Source organism: Strix aluco, chromosome 14, assembly GCF_031877795.1.
Source record: "Strix aluco isolate bStrAlu1 chromosome 14, bStrAlu1.hap1, whole genome shotgun sequence".
In the NCBI taxonomy this organism is placed as follows: Eukaryota; Metazoa; Chordata; class Aves; order Strigiformes; family Strigidae; genus Strix; species Strix aluco.
In genome coordinates, this window is record NC_133944.1 from 15,199,762 (window position 1) to 15,224,276 (window position 24,515).

At 37.4% G+C, this 24,515-nt stretch overlaps 2 protein-coding genes across 9 annotated transcripts in view; one reads left to right on the forward strand and one right to left on the reverse strand.

Moving 5' to 3' along the window:
* The window catches only part of ITFG1 (integrin alpha FG-GAP repeat containing 1), an 85,644-nt gene extending 75,882 nt beyond the window's left edge, over positions 1-9,762 (reverse strand). The window contains exons 1-5 of one of the 3 annotated variants that reach the window (XM_074839189.1): positions 9,506-9,755; positions 5,788-5,860; positions 4,223-4,368; positions 2,498-2,555; positions 1,832-1,906 (exon numbers count right to left, since the gene is read on the reverse strand). In XM_074839189.1, coding sequence (XP_074695290.1) covers positions 1,832-1,906; positions 2,498-2,555; positions 4,223-4,368; positions 5,788-5,860; positions 9,506-9,680 — 527 coding nt within the window. In that variant the 5' untranslated portion in view covers positions 9,681-9,755. Of the gene's footprint in view, positions 1-1,831; positions 1,907-2,497; positions 2,556-4,222; positions 4,369-5,787; positions 5,861-9,505 lie in introns of all 3 variants that reach the window. The other 2 variants (XM_074839191.1, XM_074839190.1) reach the window with 2 other exon arrangements.
* A 72-nt stretch (positions 9,763-9,834) lies between these two features.
* Positions 9,835-24,515, forward strand: part of PHKB (phosphorylase kinase regulatory subunit beta) — an 86,008-nt gene continuing 71,327 nt past the window's right edge. Inside the window, exons 1-5 of one of the 6 annotated variants that reach the window (XM_074839182.1) lie at positions 9,860-10,042; positions 12,667-12,761; positions 17,036-17,053; positions 19,057-19,146; positions 21,902-22,040. In XM_074839182.1, coding sequence (XP_074695283.1) covers positions 12,707-12,761; positions 17,036-17,053; positions 19,057-19,146; positions 21,902-22,040 — 302 coding nt within the window. In that variant the 5' untranslated portion in view covers positions 9,860-10,042; positions 12,667-12,706. Of the gene's footprint in view, positions 10,043-11,507; positions 12,762-17,035; positions 17,054-19,056; positions 19,147-21,901; positions 22,041-24,515 lie in introns of those variants that run through there. The other 5 variants (XM_074839184.1, XM_074839183.1, XM_074839181.1 and 2 more) reach the window with 5 other exon arrangements.

Genomic DNA, 24,515 nt, shown 5'->3' on the forward strand with positions numbered 1-24,515 from the left:
TATCAAGTTCCACTTAAAAGCTGCAAAATAGCAAGTTAGAAGATGTAAACTTCGTCGAACAACTGATTTAAAGATCCAATCCCCTAAGAAAACACAAGCCCAGTTCCTAATTTTTCCAATTATTCACTGGAAATTATTATCAGTCAAAAGAAAATAGTTCAAAAAGAAAATGTCAAGAGTGGTTTTCATATCATCACAGAGCTAAGAACAATGTATTTATTTTTACATTTTAATCCAACTCACATCCTAAAAATAATTTCTGCTATCTTTTGAGCACATTCTTTGACAATTGAGAGAAAAATCTTTAAATCGGCGAGAGTTCTAATTCAAGTATCCTTCTTTTGAGGCTTCTTTCTTTTTCAAAGAATGCCCAAACCCACAACACTAACAATGAAGTTTTTCCTTACAAAAGTCAAAGACTGCATGTATGCTAAGTTCAGTTTGACAAAAGTCACAGGAAAAGATGTACAGACCCGTATTTTTAGTTGTTTTTAAAAAGAAAAATGTCATCATGTTCAATAATGAAACTTTCACTAACTCAGAGTCCCACCAATCTGTATCCTTGGAAACACAGTCCTAATAGCTCTCAAAAGCCAAAGCTTTCTTTTTCTTTATCAGATTACAAACTTCAAAATCAGTATCAAGCAAACTGAATAGAATGTGAACTGTCCTTCTCTAGGGTCCAGTAGTGTTTTTAAGAAATAATTTATTTTCAAAAGACAGATGTGAAGTTCTTTGGAATCTTGCCCAATATCAGACACATTGCTACTTCTTCATTTTTTGTTTAGAGACTGGTTCTTCTGAGTAAGTAGAGGACCATTCTTTCATTATGCTTTGATTTCAGCATTCATACCCACAACAGTTAAACAAAAACAATCCTTTGCGTAGTCCTTACTCATGATTTAAATATGCCATTAAAATAATAATTTTTATCCCAGTACTTGCTAGGTAGTCCCATTCTAGAAATTCCAGGGCTAGCAAAAACTTTAATAATGAAACTAAGTCCCCTCTACTGCAATCTCATAAGACTTCAGCCAACTTCTATATGCCAAAGAGGGGCCTTAGTCACTCCTTAACACAAAAGACATGATACAGAAAACATTGCCTGCATGCACACTTATATTGCTACTTAAAGTCACCTCTGCCCTATGTCTCTTTATGAATCTCTTCCCCCAAGAAGCATACCAAATTTTTCCTTAACATATATAGCTTAATGTCCTTACACTTTGCGCTTCCTGTGCTTTTGATTTCCCATGTTGTAACCTTCCCATTACAATTAATTTCCTAGATAAATGAAAGCTGATTTTTTACGTCTACCCCAAACTCTTCCACATTTTCCTTTTGCCATCCCTTATAATATAACATCTGTTCCAGTACTTCTTGCATCATCAACCTGTCACTTCATCTATCAGACTAAATGCACCTTCAATTCTACAGACGCTACTTAAAAACTTTGGTTTGCATTTTTGTACAGCATAGAATTCCATAATACATATTATAATAATAAATATCAAAGCGTACTAAACAAGGGAGACTATAACAGTTGCAAGAAACAATTATCCTCTTTCTCATGTGAAATAAAAGGGTTTTTTCCTCAGCTCTCATGGAATGTCTACATTCCCTATAAAACAACTACGTCCCCTACAAAATAACACTTTAAAAATTACATGCAGTGTCACTGAATGTTTAAAGATACACACGGAAATGAGAGAAGATTCACATATTTGCACAGTTCCACTTAAACATGAGTCTTATGCCTCTTTAATAAGACCAGAAGTGGATGCACAGGAAGTTATCAAAACTCATGCTAACAAACAAACCTTTAGCTTACCTGCCTATCCATATCTGTGGCTTATTTGAATCACTTGTGACACCAAAGACATCAGGAATCAAGTCTCCATTAAAGCTGAAAATGCAAAACAATTTCAGTATCACCTTAGTCGTTATGGGAGTTGAAATTAACTGTTCTTAAGCTAATCTGTTAGCATTTTCCCACCATGAATTTTCAGCTGTGTAGTCTTTTCTGAATTTTGGCTCTCGTCTGAGCTACTGGTAGTAGTACACTTTTTTCAATATTTAACACTATGCCATGCACTCGATTTTCCAGCTATATTTCCCCCCTCTTTTGTTCAGCATTTCACACAGAGGGAAGTGTACTGTGAAAGGGATATTCACTTAGTCTGATAAGCCAGTAAGGTTTTTGCTTTACAAAATTAAAGAAAAAAAAAAAGGCTCTTTTTCTGCATAAAACAGAGTACTGAATTAAAAACATTAAAGGTTTATTTCCTTCCTATTGCCAGGGTGGTATAATATACATGATTCATAAAGATGACCATTATGTTTCATCATCTTTTGTTACACCAGTTGACATTACACAAACCACCCTGTTCTTAAAACATAAAGAGCATGGGTTTCAAATTTTAATGTTAAAATATACTTAAGTTGCTCTTAGTCACCATTATAAATGTTGTTTTCTAAAAAAGTAGGTCATACTTACTCCATTACTAGAGGCTCATCTTGAAAAGTCCTGTTTAACATAATTTTATGGTTAAGATCTGAAAACAGAAAATAATTTGATTCAGTTACCAATACGTTAGGACACTTGCATTTTTAACTTAGACATAATTCTTCTTCTATTAATTTACAATTATCAATTCTATGATTAAAAAAAATCAGCCACCACTGAACATAAACAATTAAATGGCTTCCTGAAATTATGCAGGAAAGGTAAGTTACAGTTAAAATGCTGAAGCTTCTTCTCGCACCACTAAACTTTTCAACAAATTATTCTAAATAGATCTTAGTGAAACCTATTTCTGCATATGACTGCAATCACAGACACATGAAATCTGAAATAGTTGGGATGAAGACAGCCTAAAAATTTAACATTGTACATAAGACCTCTTGTTAATGTTTTGCCACTGTAAAAAACATTCTTAATCATATACACTGTTTAAAATAAGGATTAGAGGTAGATTGCCTAAATGGGAAGTGAGGATTTTAAGTCCTAATCAGGTTATCACCACTCAGACTTCACTTTTACTTGTAAACAAAACTCCCTGCCATATCATCCCCATTTCCTTCATCTCTCTGTAATGTTTCTTTCCTTTCCAGTTTCCACATTTTATATGACAGTACCCTCCTATTGACTTGTCTGTCACACTTCCATTACCCAAGTAGGCACCACATACCTTCCCAGTATCCTCACCACATACCAAACAATGCCTGAATTTTTAACCTCTGACTCCCTTTCTAAGCCCCATATGATCATCTGTGCCTCTCCCAGTATTTGTTTATTCAGAAGCAAGACAGCATAAATTAATCCAAATCCTTCATATTCTTCCCAATACTACAGATACCTCCTATTCTCTCAATACTTGATCCAGTGCACTTTCCCAGGTTGATTGTTTCACCTCTGATTACAGCCAGAAGCAATGGTACCTAAGCCCATTGCTTGCCTCACCTGTAACTATTTCATAACACAGTTGTTTATAATAATTATTCTTCAGTATCTTCTTCTGCTTTCCTGTCCTTCTTCAAACCCTAAACTCTTCTCAAAACCCTTTCCTAGCAAAGTCAACAGAAAACAGAAGAGACTTCAAGAGTTCACAGAGTCCATGACTCTACCCTAAGACAGTATCAGCTATACCTAGAACCCTGCCAAAAGACTTAAAAACTCAATTCTGAAGTTCTTGAAAATTTCCAGTGATAGAGACTCTAGAAACCTCTCTCCCAAAACCTATTTTAGTGTCTCACTGTCTTTGAAGAATTTGGTTTCACAGAAATCAGAGTGTTATATTACCATTCATAAGTTTAGGTATGGTATTTTGAAATTTTTTGCACTAAGCTTTATACCAGGTTCTCAGCACATTTTAAGTTCAAGGTAAGTTTTTTGAGATAATCTTTGTGAGGCTGACATACAGAATGGGGAAGCCATGAGAAGCAGCTCTTCAGTTAGTAGGTTACTGTCAAACTATAATATTGTTTGGCTATGTCTGCGGCATGATATAAAGCAAGAGTTTTGGCTTTGTTCTCTTTCATTAACTACTGAATACAATTTAACACCAAGATAAAACATGGGTATGAAGCTGAAGAGCTGTTAATCCCTATTTTAGTTGTAAAAACAATCACTACACTTTAAAATGAGTTATAACTTTCTGACAATACTTCAAATTGTTAAAAAGTCCAATAATCTTATTAATAATCAGTCTCAGCAACTCACCTAATGTTTGGTTGTGCCCCCAGAAAATAAACACTGAAAGTTCATCTCTGCCATGATTTTGTGCCTGGGTAGTCAGCAGGACATCCATTTGTGAATCACCATCATAATCTCCAGGAACTACACTGGTTATGGTAACACCGAGAGATCTAAAAACAAACAAAAAACCCTACATGCAAATAATTGTACAAACGTGCATGAAAACTGACAGTACTTGTGTGTTCAAAGGCTTGCCTTTTCGTCCCAATTATTATGAGTTGGTCCAATACAGTATTATCCTTCAACAACCTGGCTTTTCATAAAGTCCTCATCTATCGCAAAAGTAATTTTAAATCAAGCATTGTGCAGGCTGTCTTCCTCTAAGGAAGGATGACATTTTTAACTCTAAACTTCAGCTGGCAGGCATTCTTCAGCCATACCCAGTTTGTTAATGCTATCTAGTCTTCATTAGATACCTTCATTTGTTGTAGAACCAGTCCCCAAAAATGTGTTTCAGAGAGCAGGATCTTTTGGTTGCATTTCAAGATCATAAAGCAACAGGAGCAGTTTAAGCAGCAGGAGTCGGACAGATAGCTAGATCTTTTTAAAGACAATGTCATCTCCTATCTTCTGCCACATCCTATCACTCCTCCCTACCTTTGTTTGTTCTATCTTTTTTTACTTGGTTACATACTTAGAGACTCTGCTTTACACACACAAACATGGATCATTCTGTTAAGAATTAAAAGCAGGTCATGTCTAACGCACTAAACAGATTACCTCATTCCAAGGTAGAAAGTAATAAGGAAAAATAAAAATATATAGAACTATAGAAGATGAAGCTGAGCTATAACAGCAATTCAACTTTTAATAGACATAATACTATTAAAAAGCATTATTCATAAGCAATAACATACCTGTAATACTATTATCGTTAAAACTATACATATGTATGTACGTAAACACACAGACTGTTTTACATTTATTAAAAATTGATATTTTTTTTTAAAGGCACATTTAAACTTTAGAAAGGAACAGAACTCTGTACAGAAATACCAGAACACCATTCTCCGTATCTCTTTAGAAAGCAGATGATATTGGCTGGATTCCATCAGTAACTACAGCAACTAGAAGCATTTCCCTGAAAACATATCTTGGGACAGAGATTAATACTACCTGCCAAAAAGACGTAACCTATGACATGGAACGATAGTTTGCTTTACTAGGAAACAAAGTCCTGAACAACCAAGTCAACTGCAAGAATACTGCAAGCTACAGGTATTCTTAATACTAGTTAGAGGAGAAAACCCCAAAGCCTAGAAATTCCATAAGGGGGTGGGAAGTCACACCTATTAACAATATGAATGACAAAACTTATCTCCACAAATTCTGTCATCTGACCCACAAAATCAAACCAAAAATTTATCAGGAAATTAACCAGGAAACTAGTCAAAGAACTGGAGCTCTAAGGGCAAGTTGTACAACACAGTCAAACAGATAACAACAGCACAGACAATTCTAGTTGTAGAAATGCAATTTCAAGAAAAACAGCCACTTACATTGTTTCACCACTGAATGTCAATACTTACTTCATCGGTAACTTAACACGGGGCTTAAAGTATGGTTCCTTTTGGTCAGCCAAAAAGATAATCAACTCATTTCCTGCAAAGCAAGTAAGACAATGAATAACACAGGAGGACTGTAAAATAAATAAAAATGTACAAACCCAACATTTAAAAAAGCCATGCCACTAATAGTCATTCCTCATAGCAGCAAAAACTTTGAAAGACTTTCCATACAACTACCTCCTTTTCATTCATAAGGCAGCAAAAACTTTGAAAGACTTTCCATACAACTACCTCCTCCTCATTCATAAGGAAGCAAAAGGAACACTTCTTCAATACAACCTATAAATCTAATTGCATCTCAGGGGAATGCAAATATCAAGAATTTTCTTTGGGGCTTAGTGTTAGACTGTTCTCTTTACTATTGTTATCACATTGCTTAATGTAAAACTTCCTATAATGAGTTAAGAAACATTACATGTAGAAAAGTAGTAGGTATCAGTTCCATACAAATAATTAAAGCTTAAAAGCTAACTCAAATGGATTCTTTTAATACTGTCTCTGACACTTTTCCCAAGTTGGCTGACAAAAGCACTTTAAATGGAACTCACAGAAGTAACCTGGTTCCCTGCAGCATTTCCTCTTTAGAGACAATGAAATACAAGGCACTATCATATAATTATTCCAGAAAGATCTAAATAAAACCTCGTATTTTATGTTGCACAAATAATTGAAATGCAGGGAAGAAAAAAAATATTTTAATCTGAACGATGAAATGTATTTTCAGTCAGTAAACCAAAATAAACACGCACTACTGCAAGCAAAATAATAGTTCACAGCTAAAGAAAAAAATACCATTTTTTTACTCATCCTTTATTACATTTCTTTTCTGCATTCTCCAAGAAACTCACCTGTAGCATCCCAAACTGCAAGAACTAGGTTACCTATCAAAAATAATTCTCTGGTTTCAAACTCGAGCTACCATAGTATATTTCAAAAGCATCATTCTGTGGCAAAGCTCACAGCTGTGAAATAGCAGAATACAAGCTTCCAGGCTATGAAAAAAAAAAAGATAACTGCCATAAATGTATTTGCCAAGGAGAATATGCCAACAAATGAGTAAATGAAAACAAATCCTTTCAAAATGGATAGGGGCAACTAGTGCAGTCCCATCTGGCAAGCTAATAAAGCCTGCGTTGCACTACACATTCACAGATGATTGAAAAAGTTGGCACACATAAGGTGAAAAAGCCTGCTGGCTGGTTAAGCTTTTGATAATAAAGCTGTGGGTTGACTGCTAAAACTTGTAATTCTGATTTCACACTATAGACTTTCACCTGCCTTTTTATCATCTGTGTGGTACAGTAATGATGATGATGAAGAAGCAAATGTGTTTTCACACACAGCAGGTTCCAAGTCAATTATACCACTCAGATATGAGATTTTATGGTCACTGAAGATAGATTTAGCTAAATTTCAGCTCAGTGCTCATCAATAGTCAAAACAAACTGACTACTGGAAATTATTAGATGAACAGAAGACAAAATCACTATGCCACTACATCAATCCCATAGTGCACACATCCTAGATGCTGTTTGCAGTTCTCGTCCTCTCATCTCAAAAAAAGTACACTGGAGGGTATGAAAAAAGGGAACAGTTTCTACACAAACAACAATTATGGAGATGAGAGGTCTTCAGTCTAAACATGAGTGAGGATATCACAGAGGTTTCAAAATTCTCCAATGAAATGCAGAAGGTGAATAGGGGAATGACCACTCACTGCCCTGTACTATCAGAAGAGGCATCAAACACAACCAGAGGGTGATAGGTCGAACAAGCAAACAGCATGAGCTTCCCCACTTATCCCTATTTTGTGCAAGTACTTACAAAACAGGTATGTGTATGCACGATTCCATTTACTCGCGTGTTTTTAGTTACAAAAATTGACTAAACGCAGGGTCCACTGGTAATTTTGAATTGTTTTTGCAACTAAATACTTCCGGATCTAGACTACCTCTCATGTTTAGCTAGTTTCCCTTCCCTTACAAAGCTCTGAGTACAAACTGATTTTTCTTCCATGTATCTGAGCACATGGAGCATACTCTCATTCAACTGAAGTAATTCAAAATCAGAACAGTAATATAAATTCAGCAAAAAGCCCAAGACATCATCCCCACTTCCTTATTGAGGGCCAGGATTATTAAGACTGAGCTGCTTTACCAAATCACTGTTCCTCAAAGTCTAGTATTATCTCCAGTGCTCACTTCTTCAGCACTATTTAGAATTGGCTACTGTTTATTCTGCTACTTATAATTTTACTACTTAGAATTGGCTTTTTGTTTAGAAGGTATTCTGTAAATTTTCAAGCTGCTTTTTGTCAAGACGTGGATTATGAAAAATAATGTTTTCAAGTAAGTTACTTCAGGCTGATTTTTACAGAAAGTACCAAGTAGGAAAACTATAGCAAGTGCTGCTGTGCAGAAGCAAGGAAGAAACCATGAGTCTCATTTCTAAAACTTTTAACTTGCATTTTTATATGCATTCATCTGAAAGATAAGGAAAGAAAAATTAAATTCCTTATCACTGACGTTCATTTAAAATCTAATCTTTCAGTGCATTTTTTCAGTAGATGAGCCAGCAGAACATTCTGAAGGAGCCATGCATTTAAATATCTCAACTAGATGGGAAATTCACTCATGCCTTACCGAAGATACTTACAGAAACATTTCTGAGATTGAATAAAAAGAGATGAATTTGAGAATAGATTTATTAACTTAATGCATAGCTTCAAGCAACCAAAATAATCCAAGATTAACATTGGCAAATAACACTGAGCACTGATAAACTCTGATTTGGGCCCCCCCCCGTATCTGAAGCCTAAACAGAAACTCATGGCAGATGACAGCTATGTGGAACACATTTATCTAGCCTTCCATTTTAATATAATGCTTAAGGTAAGATAATATGCAATTTATCCTCTTTACAACTGTGAAATGTTCCTCTCTATTTTCCACAATATGGTGAAAGCAGGAGCGAAAAACCAATTTGTGACCATTCACCCTGCAGGACAGAGTCTTTAGATTATTTCACAACCATAAATTCGACTTTAAAGTGTTTCTTGCCCTATACGAAGTCATATTTTAGTGCAAGTTGCAAAATCTTTTCCCATACAGAAAGTATCTTGGGAGAAAAGCAAGTATCAATTTTAGTCTTGAAAATAACTTTATTGTCCGCGATGCTCGCCCTCCACAGTACCGCAGACAGACCCGAAGGCTGAACAGGGCGCCTGAGGCCAGGCCGAAGGAGCGGGCGGGAACTGCTGGCAACGGCGGCGCCTCGGGCTGAAAGGGCCCTACACGGACACGGAGCCCGACTGCCGGCTCCTCGCAGCGCAACTCCAGCCGCGAAAGTCTCTCCCTCCCCACCAAGAGCCGAGAAAGCTTCTATCAAACACGCAGCTCTTCCAGAGCGCCCTCCAAGAAGGGAGACCGAGGCCGAGCGGCCCCTGAGGGCCGGCGCAGGTGCCCCACGGGCGCACCGCGGCGCCTGAGGCTAATCGCCCCCACCGGGCCCCGGCAGCCTTGACACGCAACCAGGAGCGCACCTCGGCGACCGGCGCTCCTAACACCGGCAGCGATATCCCCACGGCAGCACCCCGCCGGCTGCGCGACCGCCCGCCCGCCCTCCTCCAGACCTACGCCTGTAGCGACGGCGGCCCCGCTCCCGCCCCCGGCGCGCTCACCGCCTCGCAGCACGAACAGGTCCGTCTGCTTGTCCGAATTGAAGTCGCCGAAGGCCGCGAGGGTCCCGTAAGCCTCCGCCCCGAAGAGCTGGGCGGTGACGTTGTGCAGAGCCCCGCCGGGCCCCACCAGGGCCAGCAGCAGGCACAGCCCGAGCCCGCGGCGGCAGCCCCCCATCCTGCAGCGGCGCGGCCCAGCTCCCCGCCGCGGCCGCCCCCGCCCGCATCACTTACGGCAGCGCAGGGGTGTGCCCGGCACAACAGCCGGCTCGCTTCCGGGACTGACCCGGCGGCTTTGCGACAACGGCGCGACGGCCTGCGCGACTCTCTTTACGGCTGGTGTGGGTAAGCAGGCAGAGATCGCCGCCCTGCTCGTCCGCCGCGGCGCCGGTGGGCCGAGGGCAGCTGTCCGGGCCGGAGCGGAGGATCGGGGCCTCACCGGGATGGCGGCAGCGGCGGCAGCAGCGGCCCCTGGGGCGGCCCATATGGCTGATGTGAGCTGGAAGATGCTGGAGCTGCGGGCTCGCACTAAACGTTCAGGTCTGACCTCTTGGCTTGCCCGAGAGGAGCTCTGGGGCTCCCCCTCCTCGCCAGCGCCTCTCCCCCCTGTCACTAACTGCCCCGCTCTTCTCTCCTTCCCTTCTCTTTGCCCCGCCACCCCCTCGAGCTCCTGCCTGGCGTCGTCCCTGCGGCTCTTTCTCCCCCCCCGCCCCGCAGCTTGGCGTGTCGCTGGCCGCCGGCCCCGCCGCGGCCCTCCCCAGCCGCTCCCGCCCCGCCGCGGCCCCTCCGCGCGGGCTTGGGGGCTCCTCCCGCGCCAGGCCGCCCGGCGGGAACGGCGGGAGTCCTGCCGCGGCAGCTGCCGAGGGCAGGCCGGGGCTCTGCTGGCGCAGGGCCCGGGCGGGGTGCCCTCCCAGGGGTGTCCTTGGCGAGGCACTTCCAGATGACTTACAGGTGTCGTTTGACAGCGGGGCTGTAAAGGTACCTGCTCGTGCTAGTATTGCTGCAGTTTTATAAAGCTGTCGAACAGATGAATTATTTTAAAATTGCAGGCGCTTATACAAAAGTACCAGCTTTCGCCAGGTTTCCCTTGGATAATTTTTTTTAACGTGAGAATTTCTTGTCCTGCACTGCGTGGCAGCTGCATTCTGGCCTAAGTGAAAGGGTGATGTTTATCGAGTTGGCTTGAATTTCCAAAGTTCAAAACCCCCAATTTTAAAATTATTTTTTAAAAAAATAAAGTACAGTCTTAGTAGGGATTTGACTCTAGTGTTGTTCTAATGGAAACGGTTTTCCAAATGATCCCTGTGGTGTTTATTTATGTCATACGTGCTTGTAAAACTCGGTCATTATTTCCTTGTTTGCATATTTGATTGGATCTATTGTGGTAATGACTGATCAGACATTGTGATCAGTGTGAAAAGAAAACAGGGCTTTATGAGGGCTCTCATAAAGAGAATGGGTTGATTAAAGACTGGTCTGATTCATATGGCTTTAAAAATTCTACTTATGTATAGTATTAATTTGCAAAATACCATGATTAAGACTGTCCAGTAAATCGGTTGTTATTTTGTGGCCAATTATGATTATATGGTACTGTTATCGGAAAATTGATTTCCAAATGTGGCCATAGAGCTCTACAAAATAAAGTCTGGAACCTGCATGTTTGGAGTATGTGAATTCTGAGTCACAAGACAGCATGCTAACTTTGGGATTCCCATGTGGATTCAGGCCCTGTGACTACAGAAGGCATTTGGATGATTTTAAATGCTTTAATTTTTCTTAACTGCTGCTGCCTTCTACTTTTTTGTTAAATATATATGAAAGTGTCTTCTGTGACAATGACAGATTTACTGTAGTTCACCCTCCTTTTCCTGCTCATGGAGGTTTTGTCATTTATATAGTAACTGAAGACATTTATTTACTCAAGAAATAAAGATTTTAGTTGAAATACTTTTCTGATAGAAGAGTTGATTTAAAAAATCAAATTTTATATATAATCTTTCAGGTAACATTAGCATCTAAAAATGAAAATCATGTTCTTATCAAATTTACTCCTGCGTCTTTGTAAGTATGTTGAAATTTGTATGACTTCAGAGCTTTTACACTTCCTTTCTGTCACTGTCAGAGACATGGTTGGTATAGTTACTGAAAGTGGCTGAAACTCCCCCGTACTGTTGTGAATTGGCTGAGGTCTGTACTCGAGAGTCCCAGTTGACAAACAGTACTGTTTGTTTTGGGGTTTTTTTAGTATGATGCTTGGAGTAAGATACAGTAAACATGGAGTACAGACACATGAAATGCATGAATGATTCATGTTTTATATCCGACAGCAAAGTATCATTTAAGGCCCTATTCTGTAGGAGGTAATCCATATCTTCATGTTTATGTACATTAAATTGTGAATTACATTTTTGCCAGTAAAACCAAATTTTATTGAGAATTTTTTCTTTCCCTTCCTTGAGCAATAAAATACCGTTTCATTCATTGCATGTGATAATTAACAGTTAAAGGCGGATTATAAAGATACTCAGTTGTTGGCCAGTCTGCAACCCCTGAAATTTTGGTTACTTTAAAAAACATAAACTTCTTTAAAGATTTGGGAAAACTTTTCATCATAGTTGCAAACAGTATTGTCTTACTTAACGTTCCAAACTGGAAGATGTTCTATTTCAAATAACAGAGATATTCAGTACCATAAGCAATACATATGACTGCAAGAAACATCCTAGTGTAAATTCCACATGGAATAAAAGCAGGACTATGCATAAGCAGAATTTTAGCTCCACGTGCTTAATATTACTTAACACTTTTATATGCACTAGTTAAATCAGTAGTTTTATTTAATTTGAAATATATCAAATAGGTTTTATTTGTCACCTTTTGACATTAGTAGCAAATTTCGTATTGAATAACAAAGCTACTGTCTCATGTCCAAAAGATGGACTTTGTGTGGCCTGTCATTTTAGTTAGATGAGTTTTATGGAGGTAAAAGCAAAATAAAACCAATTTTTCAGGTAGAAGAGGGAAACATAAAATGTAGTGAAACTTTACTACCCTTTGTGCTGTGCACTCTGTCATGTTAATAACTCCACTAACATTGCTTTCACTTAATTTAATGCTGGTTGCCTTTAACACTTACTAAACAGTTTTGAAAATTACTGTAGCTTAGCCTGAGACGTTTGTGATTAGCTGCACCAATTTGAAATGGCCAGTTTGGATGATGACAGAACCTCCTCTGCGCATGCTTTTTTAAAATTTGGTAAGTGTGCAGTTCTGTGTTTTGTTTTTGTTTGTGGCTTTAACTCAACAAAAAATAATGGTGTGTTTTATGTTCCATGCAGTGTTTTGTGCTAGCAGATTTTTAGCACTGTACAGTAGAACATAAAAATTGGAGCTCAATCAGGGAAAATGTCTGAAAATTGGAACCTACTTAGATTGAAATCTACTGTTCAGATCTTCCTATTTTGTTTGTGTTTTATTGTTCTTGTAAGTATTTCTCAGCGTAACAATCTCTGAACTGAAATTTCTCTTTCAAGATGATGATCATGTGAAAGATGCACTAAGAATTGTATTTAGAATTAACTCCTAAAAACCCTAGTGTGACTGATTTAGATGAAAGAAGTAAAATTTCTAATAAGTCAGTCATTGTTCCAAAGCTTGACTTTTGGAAATTAAGTAGAAGCAAAAGAAAAGCCCCATGGCACAACTTCTCTTTAGGTACAACAGAAGCTAGAATATATGAAGTTGTCAAGACTGTTACTGATTTAGTTCAATATATTTTGACAAGAGTTTGACTGGAAAAATATGTCCATATGTGAAGCTAGCTGATCTGGGGAAAGCCATATAGGACTCTTGTTTAGTCTGTGTTTAAACACAGAAGCCTACAAGTGCTAGTGAGAGTAAGCAGGTAGGGGGATTTCAGCCATCTCTTGACACAGCTGAGTCACTTGAACCTGCCCTGCCTGTGGCGTTTCTGTTTTGCCTCTCTTAATGCTAAAGGACATGTGAAGTGTTGATGTTGTGGTAAAAAAAAATACTCCTTCCTAATTATTAGATTGATATTTGATGATGTTGTGATGCAGAATAAACATTTTTTAGTTTTAAGAGCTATTGTTTTGAGTCCTCAGAGAAATGACAACGACTGCCTTGAATATCCTGAATGGTTTCCTGCCTTGCCTGTAGCATTTACAAGGCTTGTGTGGCAGAATTTGGAATTCTGGTGTGTTTTGGTTCTGTGAAGCTCCTGTGTACTGGCATGATGGTCAGTGTTTTATTTCTGGTGTTCAGTAACTTCTGTGTGTTGTTAGTTACTGTAAATCCTGAAATCTGTAATTTCCATTAAGTATAATATACTGTATAGAAAGATCACTTCAGGTGACTAAGAAATAGAGAAAGGACAAAATAAAAGAGTACATTTTTTTCTTTTTCCATGAAATTCTAATTGAATTATATGCACAGTCTAACATGATTTTTCTTCATAAATGATAGGTGGAAAGTTTTGTCACTTTAAACTATTTAAATAAACCTATTATAAGATTTTACTCATTTTTATCTGTGTTGTTATCATCACTCTACCTAGGTTCATCACTTTTTACCTGTTGTTTACTCCTAACGTTTATTCAGATAGAGGAATACCTTAATGCCCTTTTCTTCTTCCTTCCCCAGCTCCTCTCCTGGGGTTTCATTACTATGTTTTTGTTGAATTGTAGAACAGTTCAGTTTGGAAGGGATGTTAGGAGGTCATCTACTCCAGCCTCTTGCTCAAAGCATGCTATGAGATCATAGTTTCCTCCTGTACATAGTGATTAAAAATCCCCAGCAGCAATAGCACAGTTGGTACGTGTTAAGTTCATGGAGTCAGAGTTCAGATATTTACATGTGGGAAGTGAATTTTCCTTCAGGTGGAAGTGCTTCTGAAAATTATTTTCTGATACCACCTTGCTCAACTACATGGGTTTGGACTTAAAAGCAGATATATTTCATGGCAGACAACTATTAGAATAAACTGTATTGTACAACAGTATTTCCCTCCAGTACTGTATTAAGTCCGAGCTCAGGAGAGATTGCAGGAGAAGTCTCGAGGGAAAAGAAATGTGAAGTTGGGAGGATATGATTTGTTTGTATGATATAATTTCTTAAACTTTGCTGTATGAAGAAATGAAATCGTCTTTGGTCCCAATGACTTCTGTAGCGTGAAGATGTTATTGCCCATACTAATATTGGGTAGTGACAGTTACTGTGGTCTGAGATCCAGAACTTGTTCATGTCTCAAGTGTTGGATTGCATCTAGAACTACGGTCGCATTCAAGGACTGCAGTCAGTTTTTATTCTCATCAAATCTAGAAAGAAATCTGGTATTCTCAACTTTTTTTTGTTTGGTCTGTTCTGATTTAATTATGCAAGTAAACATTTTCTTTTATTCTCCTGGCATGTGAAATGTTGGAAATAAAATTACTGCCATGTTGCTTTCAATTGTTTGTGGTTAAACTTCAGGGAGGTGTGTGTTTGGTTCTGTGGTTTTTTTGTTTTGTTTTTAGGTTTTTTTTAAAAAATTCCGTACTTTCAAAAATTTGCATAATCAGTCCTTGTGAAATATGCAAATCTTTATCCATAGAGTAGGTCCAGAATTCCATTCTGGTGTCTGTTTTTCTTTAGAATCTGCAATTGCTGCCATCTTCAAGGATGTGTGGGTGTTCAAAGCTTCTGTATCTACAAATTTGGAGCAGGCTTTCAAAATGTTGACCCTAGCTTTTAAATCTAAACATCTAGGCAGTTTATAGCTCTTCTCTGAAGATTAACTAATGCTAATCTCAAGTATAACTGGAATAAAAATGAAGTGGATGGGAAAGTGCTTTTAACATCAGGATGACATAATAGTCTCAGCCTCCAGAGGTTGTATATACATAAGTATTTACACTGCTAATAGCTTACTTCAGAGAACTTCCCTTAATTTCTTTCAGTTTTGTATTCTGCATAGAAGAGATAATTAAATTTTAAATTTTTCCTGGAATTGTTGTACATTTGAGTCTCATCTGCTGGATAATGTTTTCTTACAGTTTCCATGTCTTAGCTAAGTCAGATATATCTTGTCTATTACTTTAGTTCTGCACTAGTAATTGATGTCTCTGGTACCAGTTATTGGGCTGTTTCAGATTTCTTCTGTCTCTAATAATTTGAAAGGAAATTAATACACTTTTTAGTAATTCTTCAACTTGAAGAATGGTGAAATCATATTACTCTGGAACCTCTAAGTGGTAGGAAGTGAAAGGGGATTAATTTTCATTCAAAATACGGATATACTATATTTAGTCAGTGCAGTATTTGAAGACAAACAGGGTTTTAATTGGACTTGTGCTAAAGATTTTCAGTGTTCTTTTATCAGACATTAAATATATTAATGCAGGAAGCAACACTTCAATTTCCTATCTGTGTGGGTTTTTTAGTGATTTTTGAAGTAGTTACTGGCTTGCAGCAATCCACTTCTGATGTAAGGAAATAATGGGCATACTTCATTCTTTGTGGTAGAAAATCTGAACTACCATGTACCCTATTTAATTTTTGTATAGGGTTGTTACACTGGTATACAGCTGAAGAAATACTAAATCAACAAAATGTTTTTTGATATTCCTCCCTAGCATATCTACTTATTTACCTAAAATAAAACTCACACTTTATGGTTACAATGAAATGAGATATTTATGGAAAATAGTATTTGAAATTAATGTACTCATTCTGTTTCTTCTGAATGCTAACGTTCAAATTGAGAACTCAAGGGTACTATTGGCATATGTCATTCTTTTATGTGTAAGTGTTGCAGTCTTGCTGCTGTCATTTTTTCCAGTTTGAAAACCTATTTTAAATATGTAGTTGAAAACAGCTTTCTATGGTAGGTTTTTGTCTTGCTGGAATGAACTATTAAATAGATTTTGGAAAAGAGTATAGATGGGGTTTTTTTTAGCTATCCTAAAAATATCTTCTGCTGGGTTGTGGTCTCACTACAGAACCACACAGAAGGAGCAGCTAGTTTCCTGTTTGTCCTATCTGTTTCTTGCTTCTGATTAGATTGTGATACTAATGAAACATAATTTACCACAGGATTTCTCCAGAATGCTGCAGACACCCAAACAAAACATAAACTATATAGATGCTAATTAGGAATTAATGAAGAGTATGTGGAAAACTTTGATTTTGAGTGTTCCTTTAAACAAGTTCTCCTACTAGTAGCAGGAGTGATTTTAAGGAATACTTTCAAGGCGTGAAACTTTACTTTTTGTCAATTTTCGTGAACTTTTAATTCATTTCACTTTTTTGTTTCATCAACATTCTACTCTGGCTGTTTTAATTTATTTCTGCTAGTAAAGTTTCAAACATCTAAAAGAATATAGTTTGTAGATGGTGGTGCTTTGACGTTCTCATGCTCTTTGTTCTGTTCAGTTGTCTTTCTGCACAAAGTTGAAATCTTTGAATGCTCTGAAATAGAAGAATATGCTTTTTGTTCATGAAAACTTTATTTTGTTTCTCTGTTGGCCACAGAGGGTCACAGATTGTCTGGTAAGTATGTAAATTAGAACAATTTTATTTTAGAAACTTTTGACTTGTGTGTTTAAGTGTGTGTACTTGTGAATACTCAACTGTTTTTCATGGTGCAATACTGGTGTTAACAGTCTGCAAGGGATAGATATTCTGAACCTATTTCACACACAAAGGACAATGTACTATTTGTGTGACAGTTAACAAATCTAAGAGTGAGAGTCTTTAATTTGCCTTTGAAAAATCTATCAAGTGAGTATTTCTCATAAATTTGCTATTTTTATGCAATAAGTGACTTACTGAAGATTTTTTCTTAGGCATCTTCTCTCCTACTTTCACTGGATTACCTTATAAAATTACAGTTACTGCAGGCCACTGTATTGTGTGCTTTTGCAGGATAACTGAATTAATGGTATAACGGTATAAATTACGAATCTTCTCACGGACAGGGATTCCTAGGCAAAAAGAAGTAGAAAAATAAAATTGATTTAAATTGGTTCAGAATGTTGATTTTTAAACAGAAGATACAACAGGTGTCATATATTACAAGTTTTTCTTTTCCATTACAGAACAGCTTCACTTCTTTTAGCTTTGTTTTTATAGGCAACTCAAATAAAGCGTGCGCTCTGTGCTTCCCTCTCAGGCCCTTTCGCCACATGTATGTGTTGTAACTTAACCTCTCCCAGTGAGGAAAGGAAAGGCTGTAGGGGAGGCTGGGATGTGTTCGTAAATGTCACCAGAGGATCGATGCACAACAGACCCACAGGAGTCTGCTCAAGGAGGGGTGGATTTCTTTTAACTACTACGATTGCAAAGCAAAAGTAATCCTAATTTGGGGGGTGAGGTTTGAGTACTAGAGGGTCAAGAAACTTTTTCCAGTCTCCCCACCAAAGGACTCGATTAATAAAGCTTCTGTCATCACTCCACACATTCATTTTGCTTGGATGAGAGTCCTGTATGTGGACAATCTCCTGTCTAATGCTTGGATATGTGCTGGGAGTGCGAAAGAGGCGACTTGAATAGCAGCACTCTGCTGCATCCTGCCAGAACTGCTTGGCTGGTTGGGCTTCCCTGGCAATTAATTTCTCTGAGCTTTTCAGAAGGACAGCATGCAGTCCGGAAAGGGGAAATTCTCATTCTTCCTGTTATCAAATGGCTCTGTGGGAGATCTTGCCATCCAGAACACTGAATAAAGCCAAAGTGACTTATGAGAGGCGAGCAGTATGTTACTCTTAAATTAGAAGTTGGAAATGGTTTACCCCAGTAATTTTTAAGAAATTGTGTCTTTCTGATAGGTAGCTCATTTCAGCTATCAGGAAAATGGACTTTTCAGGTGAAAATAGGGAAGCAGTCAATATGTAGGACACTGAGAAGGAAAGATGTGGATTTGATACCATTGTATTTCTCTGGAATATAGGTAATTTGGGGGCTTTATCTGTTGGATAGATTGTTTAAGCTTTGGTAGTATGAGAGAACAAGCTAACCCTTTCTTTGGTTCAAGACAGGAAATCAGCTAGGTTTATTTGGTGGTCGGTGAAAACCAGGTTGGGATAGGTAAAACATTAATAGAGTGGTATGTGTTCACCATCTTAGAAGGCAGGTAGGGAAGTAATAGTTAGATTTGGGTTACTTTTGTCCCTCTTCTGTTTTTCTACGTATCTTTAGGAATTCTTTCTGCAGCAAACTTCTAAGAAAATGTTCCTAGAAAATTCTTAACATTTAATAGGCTGTCTTCAATAATTAAACTATACATTTCTGTAGCATTTGCTGTAGCTGAATATCTACAAGGCATGGGAGATCCAGGTGGAGGTCTTGTTTGTGTGGACAGGTACTGTAGAAACAATGTATATAGAAATCTAATCTTTGAGATTATAGAAATTACAATTTCTTTTGTTTGAATTGAAATTCAATAAATTGTGCTTTTGTGTAACAAACATGAAAAAAATCACATTAGAGTATTTTTTGGAATGGTAGAACTATGAAACTAATTCTGATCTTGATTTTGTTTTTTCTCTTTTCTTTAGGTTCAATTTATGAGCCACTTAAAAGTATTAACCTTCTAAAACCAGAGGGGGAAAGTCTGTGGGATAAATTAGATCATTATTATAGAATTGGTAAGTTAATAATTGTTCTTACCATGAAAGATTTTCAGTGTAACTTACTAAAATATTTACAGTTATGGTTATCACAGTAATTAGCTTTGCCTTAAAATAGTATCTGCAGTCTTTAATAAGGACTTTTATTTTCTGAGAGGTGAAGGATTCTGTCATTACAATTCCTCATAAAATTCTTGTCATGATGTAATGCATGTATTTGGATATTTCATACATTGTTTGAAAAAATCATGACCTGTAGATAGTGTTCAAAATTATCATCTGCATTTGTCAAATAGTAGAATAGATTCTGAGTTGTACCTGGTGGTCTTGGATGGGGAGGAGTAAAGGTAATCTGCTGACAGTTTTTGCTGCTTGAACTAAACTAGATATGAATTAGCATTGATATTTACATGTTAAACATAACTGCTACATTATTGCTACTTGAGGATAGTTTCCGAAATTTCTGCTAAGAGTTTGAAAGGCACAAAAACTGGAGGGCTGAATTACACTTCTTGCTGAAAGTGAAAATGTATATTGGAAATCGAGTCCAGCTCTAAGACTGAATTCAGAATTATTTTGGATAAAGCAGTAGCTTAGTATTGTGGCACTAGCCAGATACAGCTAAGGAAACATTTAAATGGAAAAAAAGCTTTCTTGTAGTACTTAGAACAGTTTGACAGGTGATCACTAGGAAGTTAATTTTTGTTACTAACGGTGCCATATTTGATATTTTTGTGCTGAAATTTTGTTAGCTAACATTTTAAGCCAACTTTAGTGGGGTTTTTTTAGTGTTTTCTTTTTAGTGTCTCTTCTTAGTGTTTTCTTTTTAAGCCAAAAACATACACGTTGAAGAAGCAAGGGTTTATTTTGATTTTTTCATGTTTTGGCGGGCTTGTGTTATAATAAAGAACTGCTTGTATTCTAAAATCAGTTTTTTTAATGGCTGTGAAATTGACTGTTTAATATTTAAGCTTTATTCAGGCAAGGGTATAGAATAGTGAACAATTTTTCCATCATTTTAAAAATGTGGGATGAGACTCGCTTCATTCGAATCACTTTGAAGTGAAACCTTGTGAGTTGTGCCTAGTCTATCCATAGATGCATTGCTTTTTGTAGACATACTGCTTTTATCTTTCTTACAGAGGAGATGACTGTTCAATTTGCTTTTAACGCTTGGCAGCAGCAAATCTGTGGTGGTTCTTGCTATTTATTTGTTGGGCACTTATGTTGCAAGCAGTCTGCTGCCTCAGTAAAAATTTACTCTTGAATTTATATTTCATTTTAGAATAATCTATATTGACTTTTTCAGGTAGCATTTTATCCAAGTTCTTGTTATAAGGTATAAGTCACTGAAGAATATAATGCAAAAAGTCGTAAACCCCTGTGATTTTCATCTAAAATACTTAATTTCTAATACATAGACAATAAAGAGGCCTTTTTAAATTGGTGCTTGATACCATTCTGGAAAATAAATGCTTTCTTGTAACAGACAGGTTATTGTTAGAAGGGTCATATTCAAGGGCATTAAGCCCAGTTTCAATATTGTAGCGCACCTGTTATACAGTTTCAGGAAAACAATTCACAAAATGTGAAATGTTAAAATACTGTTGTGGTTTAACCCCAGCCAACAATTAAGCACCACACAGCAGCTTGCTCACTCCCCCCCACCCCCAGTGGGATGAGGGAGAGAATTGGTGGGGGAAAAAAAAAAGGTAAAACTTGTGGGTTGAGATAAAGACAGTTTAATGGGACAGAAAAGGAAGCACAAGTAATAATAATTAGAGAAGATACAAAACAAGTGTTGCACAATACAATTGCTCACCACCTACTGATGGATGCCCAGCCAATCCCCAAGGCGCAGTCCCCCCCGGCCAACTCCCCCCTGGTTTATGTACTGGACTACTGTACATATATCATATGGTATGGAGTACCCCTTTGGCTCCTTTGGGTCAGCTGTCCTTGCTGTGGCCTGTCCCAGCTTCTTGTGCACTCCCAGCCTCTGCTGGTAGGGCAGTACGAAAAGCTGAAACAGTCCTTGACTTAGTATAAACGCTGCTTAGCAACAATGTCAGTGTGTTATCAACGTTATTCTCATCCTAAATCCAAAACACAACACTATACCAGCTACTAGGAAGAAAATTAACTTTATTCCAGCCAAAACCAGGACACGTACAAAAAGAATGAAAGTAATATTTTGTATTTTTTCTAATTCAGTTTTGACAACTTGAAAATTCCTGTCTTGTTCTATTTTCACATCAAGGTACTGAGTTAAATAATTGTAGTCATCCTTTCTCATTGCTTACTCATTCCTTTCCCTTTTTTAAAAATATTGATACAATCATCTAGTGTAAGTTAAAAATTTAATTTTCATGAATGTAGAGTTCTGCAGAGTTTTAACAATTTAAATTGAGGGGGGGGCAGTTGATGTACTGCAGCCCCCCCCCCCCCCCTTTTTTTTTTTTCTTTTTCCATGAAAGGGAAATTACTGGGTTGCATTGTAGAGATGTGTACAGAGTGGGTTGTACTAGAACAGAGCCATATAAGTAGTTTTGAATATTGATTTTTTTTAAAAAAAAGGTCTATTTTGACTGAAAAATAAGAGTGTAACAATTTTTTGTGTGTGTCTCTCTACTTACTTTTCTTTCTCTTTTGTTTTATGTTGTGCATGCTCTAACAGGTTGTTCACATCTTGATTTATTCCTGAAAATCTATGTGGAAACTCAAAGAAACATAAGTATCATTAATACCATTTTTCCTTTTTTCCTTTTTCTAGTTAAGTCAACGTTGCTGCTTTATCAAAGCCCCACCACAGGTCTGTTTCCTACAAAGACATATGGGGATAATCGAAAGGCAAAAATACATGACAGTCTGTACTGTGCTGCATGTGCCTGGGCATTAGCCCTTGCTTACAGGTGAATAACTTCTAAACTCAACATCCTTGTCATGTTACATTCTTTCTCTTATGCAGTTCCGCAGGAATGAAGCTTTATCAAAATTGGTTTTGTAAACCCATAGAGATGGTACATGTTTCCAAATCTCAATAAAAATATTTATGTAGCTACTAGGTTAAAAAATGTAACTCTACTTTTGGTAAGTAAAAATGTTTTCATATAATTTAATTGGTACCATTATTCTGAAACAGAGGCGTTAATGCATGCTATTAAAAATAAAGGTTATTGTGATAAACTACTCAAGGAGTACTGCTCATTTTAAACATAGTAGGAGAATTCGGAGCAGAAGCAGGCTTGTTGCAGGTAGTAACAGTCCAGGTACTCACAGGAGGCAGAATCCTTGAATGCTGAGAAATGTATATTTGTGAAATAATAGTGACTATCTTCCTTGCTAGGTATGAAGGCAGGGCAGTCTCAGTTGTTAGCTCTTTTTTCCTGTTTTTCTATTTCTGCTGTTGACTCATTAGAGCAGTAGGTTAGAAATTGGTGTGGTGGAGTATGACCTTAAGAACTATGGGAGAGTTACCTTCCATAATTTATTAATAATTCCCTCTCCTTTAGGTCAAATAACTATGGAAATTGCTTTCTGAAGTTTAGTATTCCTTGATTCCAACCTTCCTACCCCAGCCACCCAGGAAAACACAGACAGGAGTGATGATAGCTCAAATGCAGTATTTTTAAGAAAGAAGATGGTGTGCAGATACTGAATAATTTACTTTTTTTAGTAATCAACTTCTTGTACTGAGGTAGTGATCACGTTCTTGGACAAAATTCTAGTATATTTTACAGAACGGCCAGAAATACTATGAGTAGCTACTGTTGAAGTAAAGATGATCTACTTAGCAGATAAAAAGTTTTGAGTTTCTTTTGTGTCCCCATTTATTGCTTTAGATTCTGTACCTCTGACACCAATCTGAAGAAACAGTTATTAAAATTGTTTTCTCGGAAATGTTGTTATAAACTGATACTTTTTGAAAGAGAAGATCTAGAGATCTGTGTTTACTTCTGGAGATGCTGTGCTGAGATCTAACGGGTTTCAAAATCTTGAGAAACTAGCAAAAATTATAAAGAAATTAACATTCAAAATGTGTAATTATTACTTTCATTTCTTATATTGAAATCTTTGCATCTTTCTTTTAATTCCTCTTTCTGTTGGTGAAATAAAAGCATTTGGAAACAAAAAAATAGACAAAATTTAGAAGGAATAATTAAAGGGGTAGAGGTGATTGTGCTGAATTTTCAGCAACTCGGAAGAGAGCATGGCATAATGTTGCCCAAGCTATTCAGTCTTTAATTTCCAGTATGTAGAATCAGAAGATAATACATGAAATTTGCTGCAGGTTGAAGGAAGGGCGGTGTGGCGAGATAAATAGTTTGTGTTACTTCCAGGTGTGCTCAGAACAGGGTCCTGAACTTCAGGTGCTGCACAACAAATTTTCTTTGATGGAAAAGGTTAATGATTGAAGTTAAGTGAATGGCTAAACTCTGAAATGAGCCAAGATACAAGACTCATGTGGAAGGCTGTGTTATCTACCACATGCAGGTTACTGTGTTTGACTCATGCTAGTGCTGCTGTTCACTTTCATAAAAGCTACATTTCTTGAGAGCATGTTAAAAAAACAAACACTGCTGTTGTGAATAGAAGAAAAATGTAACATGAAAACTTAAGAGCTTTTACATGTGCTTCTTACTGCTCTTTGGATTTATGATAAAGTTGAGAATAAATCCTACTGCTTAAAAAATTCTTAACCTATTCATTTTGCATTATCAGATTTTAGTTCTTGTGGGATTGCTTTTTCCCCCCTTGTTTTAACTTTGTAATTGAAAGCAAGTGCATTTCTTGTATCTAAGGTTATTATTTAAATAGCATGATTTCCGGATGTGTATGATTTCTTTAAGTTATCACTACCTTCCTGATTTTCAGTGTAGGTAGCAGAACCTTGGCATAAACTACTAACATATTAAGTATGGTGGAAGAGGATATGCTTCATTAGCAGTGTAGTTATCATCCACTTACCTGTAATCAAATTAGTAACAGTTATAAAGTGGCCTGAGAAATAGCAGTGAGCATGTGATGCTGTTTTGAATGTTTGTATTAGAGAGACGTTATTGTAAGTTACAAATATGTAAGAAAGCATTATTTTCACCCTGAAATGCTCAATCAGAAATTGAGAACTGGAAAAGGCAGAACACAGGAATGCAGTGATCAAGGTTGTTTACACACAATACATTTCTTACAGTTAAAGTAACTTGGGATTTGGCATTGTTTTTAATATATGTTTAGTAATATAGTAATTGTGACTGGTGTTTGATTTCACGGTATAAAAATACTAAGATATCTTGGAACATGTTTCTGGACATTCAGAGCAGTGAACTTTCAGACTTTTGTATGCACAGCTGTAGTTTATCAACATGATCAGGAAAGTGGCTGCTTGA